Source organism: Manis pentadactyla, chromosome 3 (assembly GCF_030020395.1).
Source record: "Manis pentadactyla isolate mManPen7 chromosome 3, mManPen7.hap1, whole genome shotgun sequence".
Classification (NCBI taxonomy): domain Eukaryota; kingdom Metazoa; phylum Chordata; class Mammalia; order Pholidota; family Manidae; genus Manis; species Manis pentadactyla.
This window is the reverse complement of record NC_080021.1, coordinates 82401514-82413524: the sequence shown is the minus strand read 5'-3', so window position 1 is coordinate 82413524 and position 12011 is coordinate 82401514. Positions and strand designations below refer to the sequence as shown.

Genomic DNA, 12011 nt, shown 5'->3' with positions numbered 1-12011 from the left:
CACTCTCATTGTCTTCAAAGGAAACCCAAACTTCTTTTGTATAAATAATTGCCACTTACTGAGCTCTAACTCCATGACACTTGTTTTTTCATTTCATTTTCCAACAAATATATGTGGCTAATATTATTGTTGACATTTTACAAAGGAAGGGAATTAAGCACAGGGTAATTAGTTACCTGTCCGAGGATATTTAGTAATAGGTACAGCTGGAATTCAAACCTAAGTCTCTCTGACGGCAGACGTTGACCATGTCATTACGCATCTGCACTGCAGCTCCTTCCCTGAGCATTAGCCCATTCCACACTGCAGCCAAGTTGGACAGTTCAGACTCTGTAAGCTATTGGAGAAAGAATGTCAATTCCACAAAGAATGTCAATTCCACAAACATTACTTAGATTAGTAGAACAAGTTTCTGTGATCCCTATGTAGTTCACAATCTCAACCTCTACTTTATATCATACAATACTTATTTACACAGCTGATTTTTTTCTAAAATACATTATTTAGGCTTTTGCTTTTTCAGATTAAAGAATTATAGTTGCAAACCTAGATAATATGTGCTTGAAGACAAGGATCCGTATAACGTGTTGGTACAATTTTCTAACTTTTCTAACAATCCCTAAGAACTAGCAAAAAACATAATTCCATGAAGTATTCAATATGGATGTTTTGATTGGTTAATAACAGATATTTAGGGGTCTGCTTTTTTTTGTCTAAATATCCAAACTGCCTTGATTTTTTGCTGAAGGAAACAGTAGTTCTAGAGGTTTCATGGCTGATTTCTTTTCAGAGCAAAAACTATTTAGAAATGATTATAGCAATGTAAGAAAGACATGTTATTTGTACATGACCCTACTGAAATTACGTAAATCTTATCAAATTTTCTTTTCTTTTTTATTTTAGAAAACACAAATCTTGACAGTAAGTCTAATCTTGCGGATGAGCCATTTGATGATTCTTCAACTCCACACATCATATCCATTAAATTTCCTGTTATTTCACATTTATCAGTAAAGCAAAAGGAAGTAAAACTATAAAAAGGAAAAATAAGTCAATAAAATAAATTCTAAGTGAAAATAACCTATTTGTGGTTTGATATTAGATTATACTATACAGAGTTGGCAACGTTTAAGTTTCTCTAGAAAACCAATGAAAAATAATAATTGGTTGTATTTAGTAAAAATTCTGTTGAACAAACACTTTGTGTATTATAAGGTCATTTCTCTAAATCCGATATTCATTTTAATTTAACGGTCCGACTTTGTTCATATGGCTGAATACAAAGGATTTTCTTTTTCTGAGGATTTATTTTAAGTTCTTATGAAATGTCACTCATTAGTCTTAAAGTAAATGTTACACTTTATTAGGGGTACAAAATATTATAAATATTTTTAATGAATTTTTAAAGATTGTAAATGAAATAAAAAATATTTAAACACATATGCTTTTTCCTTTAGGGTTTGAATATTCCATTTCCTCTGTTCTCCTCAGCCTTAAAACAAATGGAATATAATTTGATTTCATACAGGAAAATAAGCTATAAAAAGTTACTCTCTATATTGTTGGTAGATTTTCATTTAACATTGTATGAAAACACAGTCTTTTAATTTCTCCTCAATGAGGAAATTAGTAGATGAAAATTCTTTTTCAAAATATTTACGCATGAAATTGTTGATAATTTTCATAGTCATAATTTTTAAAAAGAAACTTCAGTAATTGATATTTGATATGAAGTGAGTTTTGGATATCAACATAGAATATCATATATATGAATTCACTTTAAGTAAATTCTCATAAAATGTCTTTCTTGTGTTTACTTTTCTCACTTTTATTATTTATTTATCATTGCAGATTAAAGAAATCAACATAAACATTCCTGTAAACCAGCAGGTAAGATGGAGAAATACTTAAGAAGTCAAATCATATATTTCTTTCCTTTTTTTATTATAAAAATTAATGTTGGTTTCATTCAATTTTTGTGGGAATAATTGGTACTATCATGTGCTATTTTCAGTAAGATAAATAGTTTATTAGATTTCCTGCATATTATGTGATATATATATCTCTCTCCAGTCATGTTAAAAGTAGTTAAGAGAAAACTTAACTAAGCAAACTAAGTCAAAACTATTCTGGACAAAATAAACACATTTATTTGAATACAGTATTAAAGAACATGGAGAGATACTCATACAAAAAAATTTTCCTGTATCTTAACCTTTGGAAGACCAATATTTAATATCAAAGTTAAGGGGAATTTTCAGAATTGCTTGACAATGAGTCTAAATTAGTGCATGGAAAATAAAATAATGTCTGATTAATCAAGCAAAGGATTTAATTGACTTATTAGACTAATAATTGAATATAGAATAAAGTAATTACCAGCGTACCTCAATGATACTATGGTTTTGGTTCCAGACCACTGCAATAAAGTAAATATTGCAATAAAGCAAGTCAAATGAGATTTTGGTTTCCTAGTTCATATAAAAGTTGTGTTTACACCATACTGTAGTCTTGTTAAGTGTGCAAATAACATTATGTCTATAAAAACAAAAAAATACTGTATTGCTAAAAAATGCTAACCATCATTTGGGCTTTCAGGGAGTTGTGATCTCACAGATCACCATGACAAATATAACAAAAAGCTTGAAATATTGTGAAAATTACCAAACGTGACACAGAAACACAAAATGCGCAAATGCTGTTGGGAAAATGGTGCCAATAGACTGTATTGTTTGGTGCAGAGTTGCCACAAACTTTCAGTTTGTAAGAAACACAGTATCTGTGAAGCCCAATTAAATGAAGCATGCCTGTCTAGAAAGTAGTAAATAGTTCCACTTGTAGTTTCATCATGGTAAACTTAACTTTTGTATTGTTTACACAAACATAATAAAAACATTATTTACAATGGGAAAATTAAGCATAGGCTCAGGTTTTGGGCTCATGCAAGTCATCACATAGCAGGAAGCAAAGATACAAATTTCTTACTGCTGAATCAACCTCAGCTTGCAACCGTTAATCAAAATCTATGGATCCAAGGTATCTGTTATTAAATGGTACACCAATCACAAGTGAATTTCAATGGTAAAAAATTTTAGTAGTATTCAATTTATGAAAATGAAGTGACCTCATCTGGAGCATGTCTATAAGTGCACCTATGTTACATGTTTACTTTTGAGAATTCAGTGATAACAAATGTAAAATCCTCAATAAATGCCATATTATTATTAATGTGTGAAGTTTAAACTTGCTTTTGGAATACAGAGTTTATATTTTTGTATAAATTATGTCATTAATGATGCCAGTAGCCCAGACTAGCTTTCAAAACCATGCCTGACTGAGATACTAATAACAGCTTTAGAGAGCTCAGCGTGTCTACAATATTCCAAATGAAGGCTTTCCTGCCCGAGATACACCCTGCCTCTGACATGCAGGTTCTCACTCCTGGGCCAGGTTGGTGTTTTGGAGGGTGCAGAGTTTGGAGGTGTATGTGTTTGCATGTGAGGACTACTGTACCCTGAGGAGACCAGGGCTCTAGCCCAGAGCTTCTGATTCGCTAGCTCTGTGATGTCTCCTGGGAAAGTCGCTCTGTAGCTTCCATCTCATCCCAGGTGATTCTGGTGCCGAGAGTTCACAGGTAACATCTTGGGAAACACAGTTTAACAAATTCAAAATGCTGAAGTAGAGGAAAAAGATCATTCATGAGAAATTCAAATAGAAAGAAGCATCAGCCATGAGAGAAAGCTGTAATACCCACCCTCGGACACGGCCATTTCATAGTCAGATGTATACAATACAGATGTACTCATTTGTGGAAATCTTAACAAAAATACAAACGAATGTTTCTTTAAGAATGACTCTAGAATCTGTTATCACCCTTCCTTGCTGTTTGTAACCTCACATGCGAAGTATTAATCATTAGTGTGATTTACATTCCTTGGAGTGTTTTGTAACCCTGATACCCCTCAGCTATCCTTCGTTTATGATGACAACTCCGTATAACACTTCCTATACATTCCCGCCCGTGTCTAGTAGTACCCTTGACATTCCTGCATTTTCTAGGTTTCCAACAATACTGAGTGAAGCAAATAAAAATCTGAAAAATCTTACATCTAGAATAAATAATAATAAAAATGTCATATTCCAACACACACTTATATATAATACATATAGAGAAGCATTAGTATAATGGTTTTTATTTGCTAGTCTTAGTATTAATATACTGATATTTAATTACAAATCTCTTAGCAGCTCACAATTTTGAAGTCATAGTGAATTCTTCTTGGCACTTTATAAACTGAAAGCACGAGCTAATAGATTTTTTTCCCTTACTACTTTCCATCATGTAAATGAAGACTTTCAGGAAATAGGATTAGTTTATGATTCAACATTCATATATGTGCACAATTGGAAAAAAAAGTCACCTGCATAGTGTGGTATTAAGAAATAAAAGTTTAAGAGCATATATAATCTCATTTCTCCTCCATATTTAGCATTTGCACAGGACTTTTACCTTGGACTAAACCATGTCGTGTTGCTTTCATCTCAGATTTCTTCCTAACTTAATTTTCATGTAGAATTCTCTGAAGCTGAGATTAGATATAAATTTAAATCCTTGTGCATTATGCTCTCAAGTAAATAATTCAGGCATATGTTAAAATAGTCAAGTGTTACACAATGAAAATCAAACCCCCTCATATTCCTGATGCTCTAGGTCTCAAAAAAAGAAGAAGAAGAAGAAAAAAAAAAAGGCATCCCAGAAAATACATTGGAAAAGAAGTCTCCTTCTGGTGGGGCTTGGTTTTGAAAGAGTGGTACCCATATATGGATACCCCAGAGAAATTAAAATAAAAACAAAACATAAAGGGATCTGAGACTGGAGAAAGTCACTACTTTCCAGCAAAAGCCAGTGGTACAGATCAGCTTCTTTCGGACACTCCTACAGTACAGAGTGCACGAGACTTTCAGTAAAACCACTCTCATTGACAAAGAGATTTGAATCTGAATTATAAACCATTGAGAAAATAAACCATTCTAAGGGAAACCATAGTCCAGAGATTAAAGAAGAAATCACAATTATATTTAATTGTCATTTAAAAAAAATCAAAGAATGGAAATTGTAAGTGAAAGACAGGACATGGTCTTAAAAACTGTGGATCTGCAAAAGAGCCAAATAGAGGTTCAAAATGAAAAAAAATGAGTATATTTAAAATTAAAGCAAATTGAATAATAGAATGAAGATGAAGATAATATATGTAATTGGAAGTATTAGATCTGAGAATATCATCATAATTAACACACACAGAAAAGGGTGAAAATATAAAAGATAATGTAAGATATGAAGTAGTTTAGAATGAGAAGCTCAAAAAATTATTCTGCAGAAAGCCCAGAGGAAATGTCTGAGAAGCAGTTATGAAGGGAGAAGAAGGAGAAGAGTTTCTATGAGTTTTGAAATTACAGAACCAAATTAACCTCCGAGCAGGATGAACAGAAACAAATCCACAGCATCAAAGGACCTGAAACAACCTAGATATCCAATCAGGATGACACTGTGCAGCCAGTCATTAAAAGGATGTGCTAGCTCTATTGATGCTGGCATAGAAGATAATTGAAGAAAGCTTATTAAGTGGCCATAGCAAAGTGAAGAACAGGAAATAAAGTAAGCTAGTATTTTGAAACAACAGGTTGGGAATGATTCATACACATATTATTGTGCAGAAATGAAAAAAAATCTCAAGAAGGTGCCCAAGAATCTGGTAAAGGTGTTTGTGGGGGAAATACTGCAGCCCAGTCTCCTTTCCACTTGAGGATTTCAGGCCCACGTCTACATGCTCAAGTTCTATGCCTTTCTCTGTAAACTCTTTCATTTCAGCTTCCACTCACTCTGTTAAGTTCCCTAACTGGTACATGTTTTCTTTTGAGCTCAGATTCGTGTTAACTCTGTTGTTGCTCCTATTACATCTTGTTTTGCATTTCTATAGATTGGAATCAGCTCCCTCTACCCTGTTTATTAGAGGTCCTCTGGCTTGTGGTCTTTTCTATTGGATAGCTGCAGGAATTTATATGCTCTCCATTTAAGATGAACTTTTAATATTATGTGTGATGTTGAATATCTTCAAATGACTTTGGCATGTACTTTTATATATACATCTCCATATTTTGAACATGTTCCTATATTCTTCCTATTGTTTCCTTATTTATTTCTAAGCCCTGCATACTCATCACTTGAAGGAATTTTACCCTTAGTGTTTCAAAGTAGCCTAAGTTAGCAATTTCTTATGGCTCATAGGATTTCTGTTATGCTTAGAAAGATTTTATCATCTCAAGATTAATAAAAAAAAAACAATCCATTGTTTATTTCTAGTAATGCAATGTTTTTGATTTTGCATTAAGCAGTGGGCTGCCATAGGCCCTTAGGCATCTGTCTTACTCAGGCAGCACAATGTGTGTTATTCTCTATTAACCCATCCTCCCTCAGCCAGCCCAGACCTGACTATAAATTCCTGAAGGTAAAGATATTAGTCCTTCTAGTTTCCTTAGTTCCTTTTACAGTGCCTTACATATCATGATTTTTTAGAGGTCTCCATGAAAATGTGTTTGGAAATATATTGAAATAAGAAATATGGTTAAAAAATCTGAGACTTGATCAAATTTAAAACTTCCACCTTCCAGAAGAGACTCTTAATGAAAGGAAAATACAGGGCACAGATTAAGATAAAGTATTTGCAAATTATATGTCTAATAAAGCACTTGCATCTAGAATACATTTTTTTAAAAACTGAAAACAATATTTAGAAAACAAACAATGCCATGAAAAGAAAATGTGCCAAGATTTGGGTACTTCACCAAAGAAGTACATGAATGTCAAATAATTACAGGAAATAATATTCAGACTCATTAGCCATTAAGAGCATGCAAGCTAAAACATAATGAAATACCACTACACATTCACTATAATGGCTAATTATTACTATTCATACTAAATATTGGCAAGGAAGAACTGGAGCTTATGTACACTGCTGGTGGGGATATAAAATGGCCCACCACTTTGGAAGACAGTCTGGCAGTTATTAAAATGTTATATCTACACTTAACTATGTGATCCTGCCATTCCACTCCCAGGAAATGAAAGCATTATGTCCATATGAAGACTTGTTCATGAATGTCCTTAGCAACCAGTGCTAAAAAGGCAAAGCCCAAGTCCCCATGGACTGTCTGCCAGCAAAAGCAGCCCCTTCAACTGCAGCAGTGGCCGCACAAGGACATCTCACGACTTACTCTCAATCCCTTCTCCAGCCCTTGAATGTTATTTAGGTCCTTGCACATTTCAATTCAAGAAGGACAAAATCCAGCCTGAGAGGCAGCGGTCTGCACACCAGAAGCTGCCGAACCACATCCTCCCTCCATCCCACCCTAACTGTCACCAGTCTGCTTTCCAGTCCTGCAGATGTGGTTGCATTTCTCAGAATTTCATTTAAATGGAATCATGCAGTACATATAATTTTTTTTGTCTTCTTCCACGCAGCATAATTAGTTTTGTCCACATTACTGCATGCATCAGTTCTTCATTCTGTTTTATCGAGCATCTTTTCGGGCTCTTATCTGCCATCTGTAATCTTCTTTTGTAAAGTGCCTGTTTAAATGTTGCCCCAAATCAGAAATTCTTAATTATGATCCAATCCAATTTGTCATATGTTAATAGATGATGCTTTTGACATTATATATTTATGAAATCTTTGCCTAATCCAGAGTAGAAAATTTCAACTGTTTACTCCTAGATGTTTTTGTAATATTGTTTCATATTATATATCTGTAATCCATTTCAAGCTAATGCTTGTTTTAAGAGTGAAGTATAGATGAAAGTTATTTTTAAACGAATATCCAGTTGTTCAGCACCATTTGTTGAAATCACTGTTCCTTATCCACTGAACTGTTTCATGCCTTTATTAAAAAGTAAATTGATCATGTACGTGTGGATCAATTTCTGGACATTCAGTTGTGTTGAACTGGTTAATTTATATATTTTGACATTAATAACCCACTGTCTTGATTACTGTGGCTTTAGAATGTCGTGCCATCAATAGTGTAAATCCCCTAGCATGTAAGTCTTACTACAATCATTTTGGCTACTCTCTGTGCTATTTCTACATGAAAATAAAATCAACCTGCCAATGTTTATATATTTTTAAGGGTATTTGGATTTTTATTGGGATTGAATCTGTAACTAAATTTGGGAAAAGTTGACTTATTATCAATATTGAGTCTTGAGGCCCATGAACATTTCTCCATATTTCTAGGTCTTCCTTAATTTCTTTCAGAAATACTTCTTAGTGCTCAGTTTATAGATGTTGTGTATTTTTTTTAATCCGGTTTTTCCCTAAGTAGTTCAAAATCTTCTGCTGGCATAAGAATGGCATTATTTCTTAAATTCAAATTTCCAATTTTTCTTTGCTACTGTAGAGAGATGCAAATGATTTAAATTGATTTTGTGATTAGTAGCCTTGCAACATCATTTCTAGTTTCTAGGATCTGTAGATAATCATGTTGTCTGTATATGAATTAATGTAGTTTTTTTAATTCTTTTCCATATGGATATATTTATTTTTGTAGGTTTATGGCACTGCAAGATCCTCCAGTACAATGTAGAATATATGTAGTGAGACTGGACATTCATAATTTGTTTCTACTCTTAAGGAGAGAGCTTCAAATATCTGAATATTAAGTATGATATTAGTTAGATTTTTTCATCAAAGTCCTTTATCATGTTGAAGAAATCCCTTACTAGTACCACTTTGCTGATAGGTTTTTATCAGGAGTGAATGCTGGATTTTGTCAAATACCTCTCATGCTATTAATATGATATACTTATTATACTAATTTATTTTCAAAAGTCAAACCAACTTTGCATTTTGGGGATATACCCCACTTGACCAAAATGGCTTAACATTTTTATGTATTATTAGATTCAATTTTCCCAAATATTTAAAAATTTTCCATTTTTCTGAGATATATTGGTTTGTAGTTTTTTTTAATGTCTTTATATGAAATCAAATCATTATTGAGTTCTTATTTTACCCAGAGGTATTTGCAAGAGTGTTATTTACTTTCCAAGTATGTAGGGATTTATATGGTCATGTATCAGAGTAATAATAGCATTAAAGATTGAATTGGGAAATATGCCCTCTTCTTAAATTTTTTGAAATAGTGGTGTGTAACATTGGTATTATTTATTCTTTAAATATTTCACAAAATTCTCTGAGTTTAGCTATCCAGACCTGTTGTTTTATTTATGTGTGGGTTTCCAACTAGAATTTACTTTCTTCAGAAAGAAGCAGGGTATTCATGTCATTTATTTATTTTTGAGTGAGATTGATGATTTGTGCCTAGAATAGAAGTACATTAGTTTCATTTTACTTACCTAAGTTGTTGGCATACATTTATTCATAATACTCTCCCTTTTCTCTCTGATGTCCTTTCTTGCTTTCATTATTTTTGGTATCTTTCTTTTCCCTTTTTTTTATGTGTTAGTCTAGGTAAACACTTATTAATTTTCTTGATTTTTTTCAAAGAACCATCTTTTGATTTCATATTCTTTTCTATTGCTTTTTGGTTTTCTATTTTGATATTTATTATTTTCTTCCCTTTGTATGTTTGCTTTACTGTTCTTTTTCTATCTCCTTGATTGGCTGTTATGAACCTTAAATCTTTCTTCCTGTCTAGTTTTTGTCTTAAAAGCTGTAAATTCTTCTCAAACGCTGCTTAAATGCTTCTCATCAGGTTTGACTACTTTGTGATATTCCTCTACAGTCCATTCACCATGTTCTTTACTTTTTTATGTTATTTATTCTGTTATTCATGGCTATTTAGAAAAGTGATATTGTTTAATTTTCAAATGTTTATGGATCTTCCCCATTTCTTTCTGTTTTTCATTTCTTATTTAGTATTGATTTAGTCGAAGAATATATTTCATGTGATTCCAGATCTTTAAATTTCATTGAGGTTTATGTTACGGTTTATCCTGGAACATATCACATGTGTGTTTATCAAGAATATGGATATACTCTGTTATTTTGGGGTAGACAATGTTTTTCAAGTCTCAGGTATGTAAAACTGGTTGATAGTACTATTTAGAACTTCTTTATTTCTACAGACTTTTAATTGTTATATCAATTATTATGATAGTAATATCTAAATCTCTGTCATTAAAAAAGTATTTTTCTTTCAGTTCTGTTATTTGCTCCATTATATATTAGGTTTCTTTTGTTAAGTATATATACATCTATAACTGTTAAATATTCATAAGATATGGACGTTTTTATCATCATGAGATGTCTGTTTTTTTACTCTATAACATTTCTTGGCTTAAAGTCTATTTTCTCTAATGTTAATATTGCTGCTCCACCTCTCTTATGGTTCCTATATCCAGTCTGACAATATCTACATTTGATTAAAGTCTTCCACACAATCACATTTAAAATATGTATTGATGTGCTTGGATGTACATCTGACATTTTGCTGCTGCTTTTGTAGGTGGTTCATGTCTTTTTCTTGTCTGTTTCTTTTAATTGCCTTACTTATCTTAATCAGGTATTTTTAATGTATCATTTTAACACCTATGTTGATTTTTTTTAACTGTATACTTTTATTTTTGTTTTTATTTTTTAGAATTTGCTCTTGGGATTGAATTAGGCATCTTTAAATTAACACAGTCCACTTCAATTTTATACTGACTTAATTTTGGTACTATTTAGAAACTTTCCCTCATTTTAATATAGATCCATTTCAAACTCCTTTCTTTCTGCTCTTTCTGTCAGATATACATTACATATATGTTATAAATTGAAAAATACAGCATTATATTTATTGTTTAAATAATCATGTTATTTCATAAGTTACTGAAAGAAGAAGGGTTTATAATTGCCAACATATTTACTATTTATGGTGCTCTTTAGTCTTTACTATGGAACCAGGTTTCTGTCTGACAGCATTTTTGTCTGTATTGTAGGACTTCTTTTAATATTTCATGGATGGAAGGTCTGTTGGCAGCCATGAATTCTCTCTCACTTCTTGCTTATCTGGGAAAGTTTCTTTTGTTTTTTGTTTTTGTCCCCTCCCCTGCTCCCACCCCCTTCCTGGGAAAGTTTTCATTTTGTCTTTACTTTGAAGGGTAGTTTTGTAGAAATGTTGTTTGACCTTTTTTACCTTTTTTGTTTGTATCTTTTAACACTTTGAATATGTCACTCCACAGTCATTTGGTGTCATTTCTGATATAAAGTTAGCTCTTAAGCATGTTGATGATTTTTAGTGAAAGTTTTGAGGCTTTTAATATTTTTTCTTCTATTTGTCTTTCAGAAGTTTGACTTATGATGTATCTGGGCCTAAATCTCTTTGTGTTTATTCTATTTAAGATTGCTGCATTTCTTGAATAATCGGTTAATGTTTTCTTTGAATTTTTTTAAGTTTTCAGCCTTTATTTCCTAGAATAATATCATCCCTTTCTCTTCTGTCCTTCTTGAACTTTCACCACTTATGTCACTATGCTTATCATTGTCTCACAGGCCTCCATATCCTTTTAATTTTCTTCAATAATAATTTTTTTGATAAATTCTATTCATCGATGAGTCTATTTCTTTCTTACTTATTCTGTTTTTGGTTCTTCTCAACTTTTCAAATTCCATCTGGCTCTTTCATTCTAGTTTAAATTTCTCTATGGAGGTTACCTATTTGTTGAGATACTGCCATATTTTCCTTAATAAATAATTTGAACATATTATAATAGCTTCTTAATTTTTTGTTAACTAAATATATCACCACCTTTGTTCATTCAGAGTCAGTTTCAATGGACTGCTCCCTGACTGGAATGGACCATATTTTCCTTTGTGTGTGTGTATGTGTGTGTGTGTGTCTTATAATTTTTGGTTGATAATTAGACACTTTAGATAATTCATTTTATCAGTTCTGAATTTTTTTTTTTCTGACAGTTTATTTTTTTTATTTTTTTCCAATATGCCTGG

General features: G+C 32.1%; 1 protein-coding gene across 1 annotated transcript in view; it reads left to right on the top strand.

Annotated features, from left to right (window-relative positions):
- The window catches only part of LOC118929212 (ankyrin repeat domain-containing protein 26-like), a 95155-nt gene that overhangs the window by 27799 nt on the left and 55345 nt on the right, over nt 1-12011 (top strand). The window contains exons 2-3 of the mRNA XM_057499337.1: nt 904-1025; nt 1852-1890. Of these exons, the coding sequence (XP_057355320.1) occupies nt 904-1025; nt 1852-1890 (161 nt within the window). The remainder of the gene's footprint in view (nt 1-903; nt 1026-1851; nt 1891-12011) is intronic.